Source organism: Syngnathoides biaculeatus, chromosome 14 (assembly GCF_019802595.1).
Source record: "Syngnathoides biaculeatus isolate LvHL_M chromosome 14, ASM1980259v1, whole genome shotgun sequence".
NCBI lineage: Eukaryota > Metazoa > Chordata > Actinopteri > Syngnathiformes > Syngnathidae > Syngnathoides > Syngnathoides biaculeatus.
The window spans coordinates 16,761,322-16,782,025 of NC_084653.1; the positions used below are offsets into that span (position 1 = coordinate 16,761,322).

Below are 20,704 nucleotides of genomic sequence, written 5' to 3' on the forward strand. Positions count from 1 at the left end.
CTCACTCCACCACAGGGGTAAGGACACATTCTGGGTGGCATTTGCGGTGAAGGGCAAAATTCTGAAATGAAATTGTGCTGTATTTTCATCCAGAAGCAATCTTTTGGGGTCCAACTTCAAGATTGATCCGTGTTTACGTGAGGGCGGCATGGAACTCAACTGTTAGATTTGTGCCACACTTAAGAGTAACACTTAGTGGCAGGAAGCCAAACCCCCAACTGTAAGTCTGAGAGTATTTTTGAGGATTATCAATTTTTGTGTATTGGGGATAGATGGCCTTGATGAAATGAAAACTGCAACCAGATGGCGGTGCTAACACTTACTCCCTTGTGGAAATGTTTCCAGGAAGACCAGAAAGAAATTCATATTTTAAAATACTCAAAATCTACTCTCTGAAAAATATGATTATACTGTACTCTCGTAAAACATATGCCCTTTGTTTTCGGACTAAATCCAACCATATTCCTGTTGACGGATTTTTTTTTTCAGGTTTCTAATTGTCCAAAAACAGAATGGGTACGTGAAAATCCAACCATCATCCAAGCTGCTTATCCTCACAAGGGTCACAGGAGAGCCAGAGCCCATTCCAGCTAGCTTCAGGCGAAAAGCGGATATCGACACCATCACTGAGCAGGAATTGATCCCACGCTGCCCGCACCAACGTCAGGCGTGTGTACCATCACATCATCAGAGACTACCACGTGAGTATATTGCTGGAATTAAAGTGAACGGTCCACCACGTTCAAGTAAAAATTTGACAATTTTGTGAGGTAGAAGTGTACATGTTCTACCATCGTGTTTCTCAGACCTCTGGGCTTACTGTGGGAACACAGCAGATTCCGTTTCCAAACACCAAGCATCACCGAAATCCAATAAGTTCGACTCCCAAATAGCCATCTGTGCTTGATTCAACTTGCTACAAAGCCATGGGATGGTATACAGTAGAGTTACTTCCTTTATGACGGTAAACCCATAATAGTAGTCCCTAAAATGTAAACAATCTCAGCAGTAGGATTTAAAAGGTGTCCAAAATGGTCCACAAATAATTAAAGATCACTATTATGAAGAAATCCAAAGACAATTTTCTGTTACCGTCTTAAAGTGTTTTCTCTGCACTCCATTATGCCCTTCTAGCTGTAGTCTTCGTTTAGACGTGAAATTTTGCCGACATGCCTGAAAGCATTTTTAACATCCAGTTGCCAGTAAACACACGGATGTTCCCCACATTTTCACACATCCAGTCCAAAGTGATTCATGCCTTCGTTTCGCTTACCAGCAACTAGCAATGTGTAAACATGAGTCTTATCTTGATATAGTTCAGTGTTGGGCGACCTGTACTGAGCAAAGGCACATGCAGGGGTGCCTGGGATACTCATTTGATTTGTTCAGTGACCATGCTTGTAACTCAAAACGCTGTTATCTCAAATCATATTTCTCCATTGAAATGAATTGTAATGCCATAAATCCATTGTAGCTTCTCCCCCCAAAATAAAAGAAAAAAAAAGAATATATTATAACATACTGTAATGGCATAAATAAATACAGTGTAAAAAAAGAAAAGTGGCATGGCAACCGACTGTTTCGTACATCTGCCTCACAGTTCTTCACCTGTGAGGAAGTTGAATGTTCAACTCGTGCCTGCTTGGCTTTTCTCCAGGTACTCCGGTTTTCTCCCACATCCCCCAAAAATGTGTGGTAGGTTCATAGAAGACTAAATTGCATGTAGATGTGAATGTGAGTGTGAATGTTTGTTTGTTTGTTTGTTTGTTTGTTTGTTTGTATGTGCCCTGCGATTGGTTGGTGACCAGTTCAGAGTGTACTCCACCTCTGGACAGAAGATACCTGATGACTATGAACCTAGTCAGGATAAGTGGTATGGAAATGAATGAATTAAAAAAGGAAACGTTTATTGCCAAATTTAATGTTTCAGTTCAATGACCAATGTGCTGCTCATACTGGGGTGCGTCCCTTGGCCACCTTTTGACAGTACAATAGAAACCTAGAGCTTCAAATGAGGATAGTTTCAAAACTGGCCCAAATTTACTCCAGTTATTCCAGTTTTTCACAGAGGATAAGGAATATATACCTTTGAGTGTTATTGTGTTTTCTCTCTATGTGTTGCTCCACCATTTGTGTTCAAATATTCATTGCTTGAAGCGTTTTAAGGCTACTGCAGCGATCTTCGTCATTATCCTGTCCATGGCATTTTGCATCATTTGTTCGCACTGAGCTAAACAGCCTTTACCAAGGCAAAGCTAACTTGTTGTAAATACAAAACAAATTGTGCTCTCATTGTTTTTAAAATTAACAATCATGGTCAACTGAGAGTGGCGTTAAATAAATAGCTTGAAGTCTCTTTTTGAAGAATTGTTCACTATCTGCCAAACTGCTGTTTGTTGTGAAGTGGGTTGTGTTCACTGCCGCCATACCACACTTGTAGCTCCACTTTTTGCTCCCAAGTGAAAAAAATAATTACAAAAAAAAGACTTCTAAAGTGTCTCCAAAAACTTTTAAGTTGAATCTCAAAGTACCGCTACATTTTCTACTAGAAAAAAAAATCATGACAGATCACCAAACAAGAATATAAGATGATGATTTTGTTTTGATTTATTCACAAACTGTCATTTTGAAGTGTGGGCATGTTGAGTTGAACACAAAGCTATTATTCTTTTGTTTGAATGCCAACAGTTATAAAGCTTAATTGCCATCACCTTAGTTTACATCATCGATATTGAAAGATGAACAAATTCAGAGTTGTTCTGTAATTAACCCAAAATGTTTATATCCCAATTACATGAAACGAGATAATATCCTGCAGTACATCTTATTTGATAAAGAGGAAAAAGGCCCCTTTAGTCCCGAAGTTTTTGTAAATCGGTAACAGGTAAGGTCAACAAAGGATTGAGAAGAATCCACCCACGCGTATGGAAGTCTGTCTTGAGCGCCGATAGCGATCGAGACCCCATCATAGTCACTCCCTTGTTTGTCATCTCGGCCGTGTGAGTAAATTGTTTCCTGTCGAGGCCATGACATGTTCTTCTGAAATGTTTGGAAAAGGAAATGCTGCTGTGATTTTTGGAGATGGAATGTTTCACTTTTGTATACATAGACACTTTAAGTATGCCCCCGGCCTCAGAGCTCTGGAGGTTTATTCAACTTCTCCTACAAACAGGAGCTTGTTGGCCAAGTACTGGCCTGTCCTACATTTTCTAGTGGTCTGTGGTATACTCAAAATACAAAAATAGCAATTAAAGTTGTAAGCAGCAATGAACAGGCCCTGGCCACCACATTTTTATGGCGAATCTTCAAATTGTAGCGTCCTCAACACAAGCTTTGCTTAGAAAATCCATCATATAACATTGCACACAACAGCAAAGAAAACATATCACTTACTTATTAGTATGTCATTGAATAAAATCTTTCTAACGCGCCGCCAGTCAGCTGAGCCTAAAATTACCACTGGGTCTTTTTCGAGGGCAGGTATAATGTATAAGTCTAGAACTAAGAATAAGTCCTTATGTTCACAGTATTAAAGAGGTCCTTCAAGTGCGAGCTCTGGAATACACCCAAAATGGCTGCTTCAAACCACAACAGCCAACTTTCTTTTCCATTTCTGCCATGGCTCCTTGAGAGTTTTTCATGTATTGTGTTATATAAAAGATCTAAAGGTAATTTTGTAGTGATTATTTAGAAGGGTGTCTCGGGAACAAAATGTCAGCAGGTACTACTAGTATAGGTACTGTATGTGGGTTTTGCGAGAATTGCATTTGGGTTCTTTAAAATGCCATATATTTACAAAACAATAATGCTGGGAGGATGCAAATAGTGTTTTAAGTGCAGGTTTTTGTCAATTATTTCATGAGTCATTCTTTTATTTGTTTTATTATCTGTTCGTGCCATTCTGTGAATACGGCCATTTGGACATCCATCATCCAAACATCCAACCAAATGAATTCATAGGCATTCATTCATTACATACATTTCCACCAAGTGTTTCTCAATGAAAGTAAATGTAATTGAACACCCAAATTATGCAAGCATAAAATCTAGTGAAAATACATATATAAAATACACGGAATACATTTTTTTTTATCTTGGAAGACTGTAATATTTCATTCACATGCTTGCATACACATTGATGCTTATTTAAACACTTTTTAAACCCATAGTGGCTGTGAATGCATTTCAAGCAACTCAAAATTATGTGGCGGCACGATGGATCAGATCTAAAGCGTTGGCCTTACAGTTCTGAAGTCCAGGGTTCAATCCCGGCCCCGCCTGTGTGGAGTTTGCATGTTCTCCCTGTCCCTGCATGGGTTTTCATCCGGGCACTCTGGTTTCCTCCCACATCCCAAAAACATGGATTAATTGGAGACTCTAAATTGCCCCTAGGTGTGATTGTGTGACTGTTGTCTGTCTCTATGTGTCCTGTGATTGGCTGGCAACCAGTTCAGGGTGTACCCTGCCTCCTGCCCGATGACAGCTGGGATAGATAGGCTCCAGCACTACCCGCAACCGTCGTGAGGATAAGCGGCAAAAGAAAATGGGTGGATGGATGAATAAAAACTATATTTAAGATAAAAAATGGTGACTAATCTAGGGAATTATTCTATGATATGAGACCATTTCAGTATGACATGATAGGATTTCAATAATTTGTGAGTGTAAGACTGTTTCCGTTGTTTGTGTGTGAGTGCTAATCCTGAATTATGTCTCTCTTGTCCCCTGATAATGAACGGATCCTTGTTACTAATCCTCCAATCCTTGAAGTGATCAAAATTGTCAGCTTTATAAAATGTATGAAATACCTCGTAAAACAAAATGTAGCAGTTCACACTAGCCCATGAACATTTTAAGGTGTCAAAGTGGAACAAGAGGCTTAATGGTAACCTGATTTTCTTTCACAGATGAAGGGGAAACATGTTGAAATATTTTTATAGCTGAAAGTAATTACAACAGGGAAATAGCAGTCGTCACCGAAATGACTTCCCGCTGCTGACGGTGTGTTTTGAGGGCCAAAACAAAGCAATGGCACACAGCCGTATATCGAATTTTAGAGATGAATTATCGGAAAAGCAAAAGATATTTGTAGGTTTTGTTGGGTTGGTCATAAACAGCTTCCAAATTTTGCTTCAGTAATTTGAGATTTGCTTGAAACCTGAAAGTTAAGAGTGAGATTTACTTTTGACTTGCACATGCATCATTTCACCCGCTCCCACCACCAGTTAGAAGTATAGAATGGCAGCGTATTTCAATGAAAAACTCCAAATGGTTTGTTTGTACTGTTTTTGCTCCTTCCTCCACCCACCCCCTCCCATCATATTTAGTACAGACTGCCTGCAATGCACCCCTGGCATTTCCTGTAAGTAAAACACAGGGCTAGGGCAAAGCCACGATTTTAATTGAAACCAAACGAAGGCTACTGTACGCCTACTGTAAGCAAAGCAGGTGTACATCTGCGTTGTGCAATAATCATCCAACTTCTCCATTCTGTTCTTCCCCGAACGGCAAGCGATGGCTTGATAAGCCCCAGAGGCGTTCTATTTCCAGACCTGAGGACAATCTTCCAGCGCGTGTCCAACGTAAACACACATTACTATGCAGAACACTTGTTTGGAAATTCTTAAAATGCTTTTTGCAGGACATAAAATCTCCTCTGAAAAACATGGCAAGGAGCACGAGACCATTTTCTCAACAACAGCATTTTACCTCTTGATACATTTGTGAGGGTGTGGCGCTTACCTTTGGTTCGCATTTCTTGTGGCAAGGAATTCGGCACACTAGGGAAAATGGAGAAGAAAACGGGTTGGATTAAGACCACTTTTTTATAACAATCAGCACAAAATCTAAACTCAATTAAAAGGTTGCACTATAACCTTAATGGAATGGAATTCAAAAAATAGTCACTTATGTTGTCTTCCACACCCACTTTCCCCGCATTTTGTCTAAATTAAATTATCTTTAAGTTATTTGTATTTAAGGGTAACGTTGTGTTTGGAACAATATCATCAAAGAATTGAACTGTTCATAAAGTTTTTTTTGAACAATTTAGGGATTAGGGCATCAGTTACAAGTTTTTTTATTTGTTCTGACTCCCTTTCAACATGTACACTGTGCTAAACAAAGACTTCTATGTTCTTCTCCTTTCTGTTAATTTCCTTTTGTTACTATGAATGACCGTTGTGTTTGAGTCATTCATTCATCTTCCATTCGGCTTATCCTCACTAGAGTTACAGGGGTGGTGGAGCCCATCCCAGCTATTTTGGGTCGAGAGATGGGGTATGTTTATATGTTGACTTAAAAAAAAAAAAATACAAAAACAATCAAGCATTCCTCCTCTTCCGTATCTTCAGGCTTCCCCTTGTACACTGTCAAAGCCCCAATCCCCCCCCACTGGACTCCTCCCAGGCTCTACAAATGAGGGTCAATAGAGGAGCATCTGGGCCAGCGCCTCATAAATTGTCAGTTTCCTTTTCGAAGGACCCAGAGAGTGAAAACACAGTGCTGTGTGCTCAGGCGTAGGCTTTCCAAATAAAGGAGGAGATTGTATGCTTTTACTGGAACGTAGTTCACCTTATGTAATGAGTTTTTCTTCCTCTCTCAAGGCACATTTTTCAATGCCGGCATAATCACGAGAAGTATCTGCTGTCATTAGTTCATATGTTCAGTCTGTACATTTGACTTATGGAATGCTTGGCAAGTTGGCAGAGGTACGCGCTCTACTCAGGCTCACTGCAGTTTATTCCGCAACTTAGCATGTAGCAAATAGCATCACACTGTACGGCCCAAAAAACTAGCTTGAATGTCAAGATTCCATTCATGTCTCACACACAGCAGCAGATTGAATGCCCTGGACTTTTCAAGTAAAATTTATCCTTGGCAATTTGTTAAAATAAAAAAATATCTATACATATTTGCAGCTCTCGCCGTATTTTTGTATTGTTCTTTCTGTAATGCCCGAAGATGACACAAGATGGAGCCAGAGCTTTAGCCAATAGGAAAAAAGTAATTGGTGTCAACGAAATATGTTAAAGTGATACATCTCGACTCTTCTAAGATCTTTCTTTCTCGGAGACGAGTTAAGTTCAGCCTCATTTATTAGCGGAGAGTCTTTGCGCCATGTGTTTAAGTCAAGCTAACAAACAAAGTCTTGTTTTTCTTTTACGACTGGTTCAAGACACTTGCATTGCATTCTTTCAAAATCAAATCATTTGCGGCAATTCAGTGTAACAATTTAAATTACGTTTGAAATCATATGAAAGCGCAAATTGGCATGATGGTGAGGTATTTGTGTTTCAGGACGCACCGCATAAATGCGGTAAATGTAGCACAATTATAGTGTGTAAATTGTACTTCAATTTGTTCTCACTCCGTATTTTGATAAAGGAATGTCACAGACATCTGGGAACTGTTTTAAAGTGCGGAAAAAATGCATAATATGCCTCCCCTAAGACCAGTAGAAGTTTCTTACTGACAATCAACAAACTCGAAAATGGGTCAATTTGACCTGCAATATAACAGGAGGGTTAAAGCAATCCAATGACATCATCCTACATTTGGTTCCTATTTAAGCACTCGAGAGACTTATACTTGCGTGAAGTAGTGGGGGGTTAAAGTCATTTTGACTTGTTAATTACAGGTCATCAAATGCGGGCAGCGCCGTGAAATCCTACCAAAAAAACACTCGCGTTCCCAAGGTCTTTATGTCATGGCACAGATTGTCCAGCAGCCTAAGCCGGTATAACGTCACATTGATTCTGGAACAAAATACACTTGTAAGGGGGGTTGTTGCTATGGCTGTTTATTTTTCCAGAGTAGTCGTTATTTCTTCGAGTACACACCCCAACAGATTTGTGAGACAACCTTCGCTTTCCCTTCAAGACTAATGCCTTACGTACTTTGTACGTCACAAAGGAATTAAGGTTAGTTGTTGGTGAAAGTTAAGGAGAGTAAACCAAATGATCTGTCGAGTACTTATTTTTAATAGTAATGTAAAATCCATTTTGGGATGATTGTTTATGGAATAATCATTGGTTAACCTATTAATACAGGTAACTATCAACATTTTCAGAGGGACATTATTGTTATATTGTGTGTCTAGCTGTGTTTATGCAACCTTTTGTGCTCAAATATCCCTTGCTTGAAGGGTTATAACATGGTAATTATCACTGGTATTCGTCAGTTAGTCTATGGGTTTTTGCATCATGTGTTAGTTCAATGTCATTGAAGTTGACAGGAAGAGCGAGTGAGGCCTCCGTATGTAGTACAGTATGTCGTTTCATTTCTAACGAGTGGGAATTTGTGTCAAAATGTTCTGCTGCCCCCTTCACAGAAGACACACAGGGAGGGAACAATATGGTCGACTTCTTGATAGACCCAATAACTGAATGTGCTTTGCCGAAAAATGTTCTGGTACTGGCTTGTCTCACAAGGCCACAAACATGCTATTTCATTTGGTAATACAGTACATATTTAAATACCCTAATAATAATAATAGTGACCCTAATAAGTAAATAATATAGTAGTAGTATAGTAGTAATGAGAAATACTGTTTAGGTATACATACAATTTACTGTATCAATACTGAAGTGTCATCATATTTTAACTTTTGTGCGGCATATGAACAAATAAGTTCTAATTATGCATTTTTTTTACCATTTCTAAAGGAAAAGAGTTAACAAACATTTTACCTTTTCAGTGTTTGTACACAACTGCAAGGTTTTACTTTTGGACTCCATGTATACAAAGACGTTATGTGCAAATTTTTATTTTCTGATGTTTTATTGCTTAAAAATATAATGTGACAGATGCGACAAATTTGTACATGACATTCCAAAACTATTTCAAAATTGTCAAAATGTACTCTTAATTATGTATTTTGACTTCTTACTCAAGTCATATCGGAACATTTAAATCAATATAAAATTGAATTGAATTGCAAACCTAAAGAATCAATCTTAACAACGCTCGACCCGAGGTTGAAACCTTTTTTTTTTCCAAGTGTTGTTCACGATCTGCAAAACCGAGTGACGACTTGTCTCTGGAAAAACTTGCCAGTCGAGGCACCGCTGCACAATTAAGCACGATGAAGTCAAGCCGATGTCGGCCCCTTCCCAAGGAGAGTCGTTATCAGCCACATGCAATGCAACAACAACTTTCATCACTTAAATAAACAGTATATAAACAAATCGTATGCGAGATAAGTGAAATGGAATGCGCACGTGGATGTTGCCCTCTGTGAGTGACCGGTGAACACTCCATGTACAACTTCCATATTGGGCATGAATGTGCCTGGGCCTGGAAGATCGCGTGGACCCTTTTAGGTATAGGGAGGTTTTTGGGGGGGGTTTTGGGAGGGGGAGGAACTACAGAACATAGGTGCGTACAATACTTCTACTTATTAGATGTCCCTTAGTGTGCGAAACTTGGAAACTATTGGCGTGGAGGCTGAGAGGAAGGAAAATATGATGGCGATTTCCTTGGCCTGGTCCTTTAGTAACGAGTGTGTACTCCCACAGGGCTGGGCTGAACCCCACCCTGTACAACACGGAACACAATCAGTGGGCAGGGCTGGAGAATTTCCTCTTCCCCTTCACTCTCACCCCCCCCTCCCACCTCATTTTTTTACATCCTTTGTCTCAGCTGTACAAGCACGTGAGCACTAATGTAAATACATGCACACAGTCCACGTGCACAAACCTACTGACACAATAATTGTGTACACCGGCGTGTCCCAACTTTTAGTTAGCCAAACCACATTGTTTCACGAGAGAAAAATCTCACAGGAACACCACCAAATGATATATTCGGAGGTACCCAAACTTCCGAATGTTTCCAGATACGAGCCGTCACTTGGCAATTTTTTTTTAGCTTTAGCTGTGAGAAAAAAATATGAGTCTCGAACGCTCACAGCAGTTTGGAAGAAAGTGAAGAATTATTCAAAAAAGTGTCTGTTGACTACCAAATATATAACAGAGAGAGTTACATGTGTATTTTAATATGCTATCTTACTTCACACACAATGTAAAAAGCCATAGACTGGCTAATGAAACAGCAAAGCATAAATGGTGCGATGTAACATAACGTAGAATTAGTAATATTACCTTATCTTATTCAGCAGTCTTTTCTTGTAAATGTGTATGTACAGTACATAGCATAAATCCCCCTAGCGGCCAAGACATGGACGCCAGACGGCGCCTTAAAATGTATTAAAGCATGATATCATGATGCAAAAATGTTTTTGTTTTTAATTACATTATTCCTGTATTTTTGTGTTATGTACAATAATGTAAAATGCATCCTTTTTTATTAAAAAGCATATTAGTGTCTTGTTTGTTTGATTGATTTTGTAAAGTGTTGGGACAGATTAATGGGATTTCCATTCATTTCAGTTGGCAAAGATGATTTGAGGAATGACTGTTTTAATGTATGGTCAGAGGACAAATTGTACACTTACACTTGAAATAATGATAATCTGATCTCAGTTTACTCACAAACGTACTTAGTGTGAAATCCGGATCTGTTTGATTGAAATCTGTCATTTTGCTGTATGAACGGCAACATGTGGGGACCGATTATTGGACCTCTGACATCTTTTGGACGTTGCATTTAATCATTTTGCCAGTCACTATAATATGTTGCATGCATCGACCAGATAGATGAACAAATATATATGCATTATTATTTCCAGTAAAGGCTTAGACAGAAAAAAAGTGCAATTTGATCTTTTATTTCAATATTCTCACATCACTCCTGGGTCAATTTGCAAACCAGAGATCCAACTATTTGTATGGAAGCCATCAAAAACTCGATTTTCCATCATATGTCTTTTTGACTCAGTTGTGTACGCCTTTAAAGAAATCCTGAGGCATATAAGTAACAGATTGTTTTGTGGAAGGATCCGGCGTTTGACACATTCTAGAGTTTCATCATTCAGCCGCCCATCCCACAGCTGCGAAAATGCTTGGCAGCTCTGTTATGGGTAAAAAGCTCCACCCTCATCCAGCTGATGTGCTCGTCGTGGGATGGTCTTCAAAGAATAGTGGGGGAGTCTCTTGGAGCTCCTGATGTGTAACAGTTACTTTGTTTGGAGGCTGCAGGTTACAGTCGGCAGTAGCCTGTGTGAGTGTGTGGAGGGACTTTCATTACCCACTAAATGGCTGGAGCGCCGTCTTACGAGTAACATCACAACTGCAGTACTCGTTGTTTACTTCTACTTCTACTTTGACCACTTTATGATCCATACGCAAATATACTAAAAGCTATTGAAGTTTAGAAATGCATTTTGGTGTTCTCATTTCAATTATGCTCTCCCTCGTTTTAAGGTTTGAAAAGCAAATAAGATGTTAATAGATTGTAGAATAATAATAATATTGATCATCATCACCAAATACACAAAAACTTCAAATGCTGACCCTTTTTGACAATTATATATACAGTATTATACTATACATTATATTTATTGGATCTTAATATTTTTAGATTCCTATTTTGATGAAAAAAGAAAAATATAATGGCAGGTTTGTACAATTAAATATGTTTTATTCATAAAATGGCCATAATACACGATTGTAAAAAATACTAATACTGTAAGAAGACAATCCTGTAGTTAAGTTGTGGGTTAAATAGACTCATAGCAATATTTTAAGATTGGAAAAAAAATGATTTGTTCTTCTCTTGTCTTTTATCATATGCATATACTTTATCGCTATTATTATTATTACTATTGACATTGTATGTTTTATAAAAATGAGCCAGGAATTAAACATACATCAGTTCACGCTGACTAATGAACAATTTTAGTGTTTCAAAGACACAAACATGACAGGTGTGTTTGATAACTCTCTCGTTGATATTTTTTTATTCCATTAATTACAAAGTAATTTTGATTTGCAGGCGTCCCCTGATGCAAAGGGTAGTAATGATGTCATAAATCCAAAAGATGGCGCTCTCGCTCCCACATTACACATTTCAGTCTTTCCCAACCTTCCTTGGGCCAAGGCATGATGAGTTTTACAGGAGAAAATCTGAACATAAATGTCACTAAAATAATACAGATTGAAATATTCATCTAATCCCAATGTATACTCGCAAATGTGAAATATGTGTTAAATTGAGCATAAAGCTAAACTCTGTTCTGTGGGTGGGTAGACAGGTCAATTGTACCTTCTGTCATCTTGTGAAAGGGCATTAATTCAGTTATTCTGACCATCACTATAGAGCTCTGCCATAAATAAAGATATGATTATTTATTATAGTATTTTTTAGTTTATTTCTGTGAAATGTGATCATTTCTGGCAAAGTGGTTGGCAATCATTGAATTACAATTACTACCTAATTTCCCCTCTGTAAGACCCTTTAAAAAAAAAAGTTTTATGAAATTGTGTGCGTCTGTGTGTCTTAGTGAGTGTCTCGGCGTGACCTGCATACCAGCTGTATGAGGTCAGCAGTTACAACTCGAAGTAAGATAACCTTCCACTATGCCTTTACACACACACACGTACAGACGCACTATGCATGTGTATACCGAGTGTTTTTCATCCACCCTCTACACAAATTGCACCTGCGCTGTCAATGAAAAATAAAAGCCACATCCTGCCCTGGAGGCCAAAGTCTCCAAAAATACTCCATTACGGAGTTCCTTGTTTTGTAACAGCGCAGCTGACCTGCGTCAACACGCCTATTGTGAGAGTAACCCACACCTTGTATCCCGGCAACCGACGGGCGGGAGGAAGTCCAAGTGCTTGTGTCATCGAGAGACCATGTGACTGTACAGTGTTGGTAAACAAAAGCAGAAGAGGGGAGGTACAAACTGTTGTACTACTCAGTGCTTGGAGCATTTAGAATAATGCGTGGGAGCTTGTTTTAATGTTGTACAGTACATGGCCATCGATGGGTTGAAACCAAATTCGTCCAAATTTGCTCTCCTTTCCAGTTAACAACAGCATAATCGGTCATATACCACATTAGCCTATTAAAAAAATTCTCTTAATATATTTGAACAAACCTGATAAAGGTGGGTCACAATATCATGAATTTACAGTGTTCCTTCACTATACCGGAGTTCACCTATTGTGGATTCAGGGTATCACAGTTTTTTGTTTTTTTTTTTACTGCTAATACTGTGTTTAAAACTCTGTGGAGAATTTCCTCAATGAACTAAACTGTACAGCACCAGCACGGTGGAATTGTGGTGACCACGTCTGCCTCACATTTCACCGGTTTGGGGTATTTGTGAGTTTAAAAAACAGATCCTTGATCTGTCCATTCTTTGTTCAGACGATTGATTCGGTCACACTAATATACTTGGCATTGAAATAATGCTACTAAGCAGGAAAGACTTGATTGTCCGGGCCTTACTATCACGGGTCAGGTTTGGGGAGCTCCGACCGAAATGTTCCCACTTTTCCAGCCAAACCAAACAACCAGTTGCTTCCGGCCGGCCACCATTGTAGTTATCGCACTGAAAACAGACATTTCCACTTTTGTGGCATTTTGCTGAACACGTCATATCTTGCTTATTTTTTTCATATCTGTTACCAGATACTACTGTTTCTAAGCAGGTGGCTGACATTACTGTTTACAATGAACTTTCAGTTACCTTCCTGGCATACAGCTTTTATCTGACATTATATTATTATGAACGCATCGAGTCATGAACCATCTGGGATTTCACACTCCTGCATTGGTGTGTTGTGGACACGAGTTTAACCATCCTGTTATGTTTGTCTTTTTTGCTTTGAGTTGTGAGGAAAAATTTGTAGTTACAAGCATAGTGGAAGTGAATTTGACATTATACAGTCCAACTATTTAAAAAAAAAAAAAAGCCTATTGCTGATTGTTGTGCCTGCCGGCTGAAAGAAAGAAAAGTAGCAGATTTTTCAAATATGAACACGGATAAGTTTAATCCACAATATACAAAAAATGGCTGCAGGTCAGTATATAGCTCATATCTTCAATAGCGCTAGCCTCAAAACATAGTCAGTGATTCTCAATTTGTGGGTCAGGACCCACTCATTTTGGGTGGTAAAAAAATACATTGGGGTATTTGTATTCAGAGATATTTTTTCATGACAGTATGTAGAGGTACAGGAAATGTTAATAACTTGTGCTCCAGATACTAGTTTACTCCTTAAACAAATACAATGCAGCTCAGCCTCAAGCTAGCAAAGAACATTGCTAGCAATATACAATATACAATAAAACCTTTTAAAAAATACGCTTCTGGTGGTATGTCAAACTTTGAATCAGCATTTGAAGCTATAACTAACACTGCACAAATTTTCAGGTGCTATTTTTAATCAGAAAAAAAGATTGCCGTATTGGTCTTAATGTCTACAAAAGTGACTTTGCAACAACGAGAAAAGCGGCGACACCAACTGAGAACCATAAGTGATTCTTGAACAGTTTTGGAAAACAAGGAATAAAAAAAATTAAATCAGCAAGTGCTATGGTATTTTTTATAGATTCGGTTCCAGTAAGTTAAAAACAACTTGGTTATACTATTAAGCTTACAATAGGTGGATTGAGCTCAGGTGACTGACCTCTGCATACGAGTCCATCGTGGACGATGATCTGTTTGCAAACGCTGCAGTGCTTGGACTTCTTAAAAGTCTTCTCCCGGAATGTGTGGGAATGCAGAGCCTCCAATTCCTCCGGCTGAAAAAAGGAAAAAAAAATTAACAGATGGCGTGTCAGTGCTGAAATGTTTTCGCTCCATGGCGTCCAGGTGTTGCACTTTGTTTTGGACAGATGTTTTCCGCGCAGGTGTCAGCGAAGCGGTTTATTTCATTTTGCCGGTATAGGTCATGAACAAATGGAACACCTGGCTTAACACATAAATCAAGCACGCCAATTAAAAACTTTACCCCGAAGCCACCTCTCCTCAAGAGCATTACCTACAGTAAATGTTTCAACCTCATAGATAACGCGTTGGAATTTCTCAGTTTCCAAGTCCCCCCCGCGCTACGACCAACGTGGACAAACACGGCTAACAAAGACCATACGTTACTGTATTATTTTTTTATTGAACCGCAAAAGCATGGTGTGATTGTCATGGAAAAAGCAGATCCAAACAAAGGAGAGGAAACAAGCGAGAATAAGGAAAGCAAATCTATATTTTGAGAGGCTTTACAATAATCATTTACCTCATTCATTGATTCATTGGTATATGCTCGCCGTGCTTTGCTTTCTAGCCACACATATAAATGAAATCATAACTATGTTTGAGTATTATTGTAAAACACAATATGCTTTACAAATTGTGTATTGTATTGCTCCCGAATATAATACCGTGTATCTTGTGAATGAGCGAGATTTTGACTTATGACTTGCTGACCCCAAGTGATGACTTGACTCGACTTGCTAAAAAATTTAGGTTGAAAAGTCAAGCAAGTCGAGTTCCGTCTGACCTGACTTGCGGGATTTTTGTCACAATAACTTGGGGTTTGCACATAATCAACTCCCTCCTGTCTTCCCAGATGGTTTGTGCGACCATGTGTCAAATTGGACCCGTCTGAATCCTGTCCCAACATCTAACAGCTGCAACGTTTTTGTTCCGTCTGCGCAGTTTAAAGTTAGTCCCTCGTTAATGCTACAGAGATGGGTGAATCTTTTTGGAGGGAGGGAGTTGGGGGTGGGGGGGTCAAATGTTTGTTACCTTTGGTATCTTTTCCAAAAACCTGTAATGTGTTTGCTTTTTCCCACTAAGGACTTACCCAAGGGAAAGGTGACATCATTTCTGTCGTCTGTTTGTTCAGCTGGTCTTCATACTGCCTCCACAGTTTGGCTCATTAGTCCTCCTGTTTATGTTGAGGGTCAAATTAACCCATTCAAAAGATTATTCCTAGCTTTTAAAAAAAATATCTACATATATATAATATGTACTGGATTCACTGTACTGTAATTAAATGTATTATTCATGCATCTTCAGAAGTTGATATGCAATGCTTGCATTAACAACAGGGCTTCTAGTTTATAAAAATGCTTTCAGTATTTTCCCAATTAGCGATTTGGTTGTGAAATATCACTATATGTCACTCTAGCAAATAGTTGTCAAAAAAGTGACGAAATCCCTGGTAAGAAACAGATATGGGGGCAAGATCTGGGGACGTTGTGTTTGAAAGACACCAAGCTATGGCACTTTTATTAATACATCACACATTGAGGGGTCATATTAGAGTCATAAAAAGTGACCTTTAGAAACAGAACTGTATGTCTTTATTGAATTTCGAACGTCTGAAGATGGATACAGGCACTCAACTAGGAAGTTTTTTCAATGCGATTTCGACTGAATTGGAAGGGCATGCATCCATGTGGCTTCCATTAACCAGCTATGTGTGCAAGCTGGACAGGCAAGTGTGATGTCATGGGTTTGGCATATTGGATAACCTCATACAAGAAGTTATTGGGGGAAAAAAAGAATTCTTGCTACAGGAATATATCCCAGCAAGTAATCGAAGGGTTTTTTCTACCCTGCGACAATAAGGTGCTCTAAAGCAGCTGTGCCAGGCCAAAGCCCGCCCATTTTAAAGTCCACGTGGTGGCTGTCAAATGTTTCCCTTCCTCCAGTGTCTTCTGCTTTCCTCCCCTTGACATGGGTGCACGCTCGACCAACTACAAGGCGCTCGAAAGCAGCTACACCAATGCAAAGCTCCAGTTTAGACCCTATTTTCCTCTCTTTCCTTTGTCGTTCTCGCGATTCTGCCTTTCTCACTAGGATGCACAACCATTTACAATGAAACAACGAGGCGCTCCAAAGGGGCCACAGTGGTGGACTATCTAAGGGGAAGATACTATTCACTAAAATCTGAAACGAAAACAGAATTGGTGAAAAACCGTTCAACTCAATATCTCCACAAGTGAGCACCACATCGTTCTTACCCTTTGCATGTTTTCAGCAATTATCTTCAAACACAGACTGTACATACCAAAAAAAATCTTTGAATTCCCCTTACGTGGTCTTTAAAATGGAGTGAAAAAAGGTAAGGAAAGTCTAACGTGTTAAACTTCATCTTCTTCTTCTTTTCCTTTTGGCTTGTCCCTTTAGGGGTCCCCACAGCGTGTCATCTTTTTCCATCTAAGCCTATCTCGTGCATCCACCTCCCTAACACCCACTGTCCTCATGTCCTCCCTCACAACATCCATCAACCTTTTCTTTGGTCTTCCTCTCGCTCTTTTGCCAGGCAGCTCCATCCTCAGCACCCTTCGACCAATATACTCACTCTCTCGTGTTAAACTTCATAAAAGGTCAATTTGACCTGCAACATTACAGAAAGATCAGTCATGCAGCGGGTCAGTTTGACCCACGAATCAAGTCAAACCAGGTGGATTCACAAGGGCACAAGTGATTTAGCGGAGAGGGAGATAAGTCACAAAACTTTAGATTTTGCGAAACCTACACCCCCTACACTTACATCAATTGCGCTTTACAAGTCTGATGAGAACATTATGATGAAGTAAATTCACACATGCATGATGGGTTCCATATGGGGGCGGGGGGGTTCTTTTTAGAAAAATGTGCAGACACATTGAAACACCAAGCAGGTAGTCTTAAGACTACTCTGTGCTAAGAGGGGTGATGGCGGCAAACACACAGAGTCCACATTTTTTCCAATGTTACTGTGTTATCTTTATGTTTTGCTCATCTAAATCATGAAGTTATTTACTTATCAATTTCAGAGAAAAGAGAAGAGAAACAAATATACAGGAATAGATTAAACCCTGGTGCTACCTTGAAGGTCAAATTGAGATATTTTAAAATTTACCCGCTTGTCATGTTGTGGTTCAAATTGACCCGTTCTAAAGTTTGAAAATTAAAAAAAGGATATTTATAAAAATATAAAGTATGCTTTGAAATTACGTTGTTTTCTCTCTTGTTATATTTCAGATTTTTAATGATGAACAAGCAGTGGGTCACGATGACCTATGACCATTTTTAAAAAAAACATTTTCCAAAAAAAAAATTGTAATCAGTCATTTCATGTTGAGGTTCAAATTATCCCATTTTCAAATAAAACACATAAAATGAAAATTAATAGTTGAACATTATTTTTGGGTGTGATTTCGAATTGGTTTAATAAGTGTCATGAATACGTACAATGAATATGTTTATATAGCAGTTTTAATTATGCTTTTTAACACTACACCAGGGGTGGTCAATGCGAGCCAGTTTTGGATCGATCGCATGATGGCATACCCTCTCCGAAAAAAAAAAAAAGAGGTCAGCCTATCATCTATCTCGTCGCTTGATTCAGGTGTGGCCAATGTGTCGATCCCGCGCACATAAAGGCGCGTTCTAGCAAACTGGCCTCCTATTTACCGTTTCTCTCTTGCTTTCTCCACGGCAGTCTCGGCGATGCGTGAATACTCATGTATATTTACAAAGGATTGCCCAAAGGTTTGTATGGAGGTTTAAATAATCGAATGATGCTATTACCCCTGCTGTTCTTCAAGCTCTGTGTGACAGCTCGCTTGTTTGTATTTGAGAGCCACATGGCAACAGCGCTCGAGCCAAGCCTTCATTCATTCCTCCCTGCTGGCCATCACAACATAACGTGATTAGCTTAATCTAGTTAGGCTGAAATAGCAGCCGTGGTTGTGCTGGATGGGCCCGTGTCAGTTGGCCAAGGACACATTTCGAGCGAGCGCTGGAGGTCTCGGCCTGGCATAACAGGGCATGTCCACAGAAGACGTTTCTTGGGGAACATACACAGGGTGAGATTATAGGGGTGCCTTGAGATAGGAGTTGAATTAATTTCATGACCAGGCTCGTAACTCAAACCTCCGTATCTCAAATTATCTTTGCCCTTCAAAATGAAGGGAAACACCATCAATATGTTCCAGGGTCACATGGAAAAAAAACTAAATTGTAATTTTTTTTATGAGGAAAAATACAACTCTTCAATATTGTACTATTTTATAAAGTAATGGCACAATAAGCGGTACTGAAAGTGGATAGCTATAAAGAAATAAAAGTTTTTGCCGTATTTGATTTTCAATTAAATGGATGTTACGCCGTTTCTCCAGAAGTGCGGACCTTGGCCAGCTGGGTTCAGTATAATTCATCCATCCATCCATCCATCCATTTTCTTAGCTGCTTATCCTCACATGGGTCGCAGGGAGTGCTGGAGTCTATCCCAGCTGTGAACGGGCAGGGGGCATTGTACACCCTGAACTGGTTGCCACCCAATCGCAGGGCATATAGAGACAGTCAGCCACACTCACAATCACACCTAGGGGCAATTTAGAGTGTCCAATTAATGTTGCATGTTTTTGGGATGTGGGAGGAAACTGGAGTGCCCAGAGAAAAGCCACACAGGCATGGGGAGAACATGCAAACTCCACACAAGCGGGGTCAGGATCGGACCCGGGTCCTCAGAACTGTGAGGCCAACGCTTTACCAGCGGATCCACCGTTCCGCCCAGTATAATTCAGATATCCGGATATACAGGGTGTTCCAAAAAAAATTTATACACGCTCTAAATAATTGTAAACTTGATGATTATCATAATTGGAATCATTTTTAACATGTAAAAGAATTTACAAATGTCATTATTTAAAGTGTGTATACATTTTTTGGGGACAGACTGCATATCGAGACCTCACATTACCTCGGTGATCCACTGTAATATTAGTTGTTCTTTGATGGAGATAAATAAAATATACCATTATATGAGCATTGTTATTCCGATAAGCTATGAATTTTTAAGACTAAGAGTGGACCAACACATGTACATAGGTAATATGGCACTTCCCATCTTGTGTTGGCAGATTCAAAGGTAAAATCATGTGGTTGTTTTAAACACATGTTTTTTATTTTACATTTAGTTTCACAACAAACTTGAACTTTAACCCTCTTCATTGTAAAATTTACTATCTGCCAAACTGCCGCTTATGAAGTAATTTGAGTGGAATTCGCTGCTACCATACACTGCTTGTCTCATACAATTTTTGTTTTAAGCAAAATGTCAGTTGAACAACGGCTCGGCACTGTATCTTTACCTATCTATGCCAGCGATGTATAGTCAGTCCAAGACATACAATGTTTATTTAACTGAAATTCTTTGAGTCTATTTATCCACCTATTTGACATCTCCAAGGCCTTATTCAATCAGTCACATAGTAGGTATGCCCAGTAGGAGGGACATTATGAGGGGGTGGCAAGGAGGGGGCATGCAGCCATCCACCACTCAAAACACTTGTCCTGTTTACAGATTTCCTATCCTCTTAAATGGAAGGGTGAAAGGGGAAAAGGGATTAAATGTCCTCTTGCAATCCAGCCGCAGACATTTAACCTCAAAATACTGTGTAAATACAGCACGAGGCAATATAGCACGATGTTCCCTTTTGTGAGCCCATAATTGTTTCCGACCATTAGCAATGCAGATGGCACTCTAGGAGTTTGTTTATTGTTTTGGGGGGGGGCGGGTGGGGAGCCAGCCAGTCGCTTGGGGGGGTGACAAGGGAGGGATGGGGGTGGTTAGCGGCGGATTAATTGTTTTTTTAAACAACTCATATTCATGAACAATAAGGTGACTCTGACTGAGTGAATGTTTCAACATGTTGCAAGAGCTTCAGCATTTTGTAACTCAAATTTCTGGGGCAAAAAAGAAAGAAATGGGTTCTTAACGGGCAGACGGGACCCTGAAGCTGAGGTCAGGGTGCACACGTAACCCCCCAACCCAACCCACCCACCCTGGAGCTC

The 20,704-nt window shown here is 39.4% G+C and overlaps 1 protein-coding gene across 12 annotated transcripts in view; it reads right to left on the bottom strand.

Moving 5' to 3' along the window:
- Nucleotides 1-20,704, bottom strand: part of tns1b (tensin 1b) — a 135,415-nt gene that overhangs the window by 81,467 nt on the left and 33,244 nt on the right. For 10 of the 12 annotated variants that reach the window (XM_061841438.1, XM_061841451.1, XM_061841450.1 and 7 more), the window contains exons 2-3: nucleotides 14,544-14,658; nucleotides 5,743-5,780 (exon numbers count right to left, since the gene is read on the bottom strand). In XM_061841438.1, the coding sequence (XP_061697422.1) occupies nucleotides 5,743-5,780; nucleotides 14,544-14,658 (153 nt within the window). Of the gene's footprint in view, nucleotides 1-5,742; nucleotides 5,781-14,543; nucleotides 14,659-15,716; nucleotides 15,801-20,704 lie in introns of all 12 variants that reach the window. The other 2 variants (XM_061841443.1, XM_061841442.1) reach the window with 1 other exon arrangement.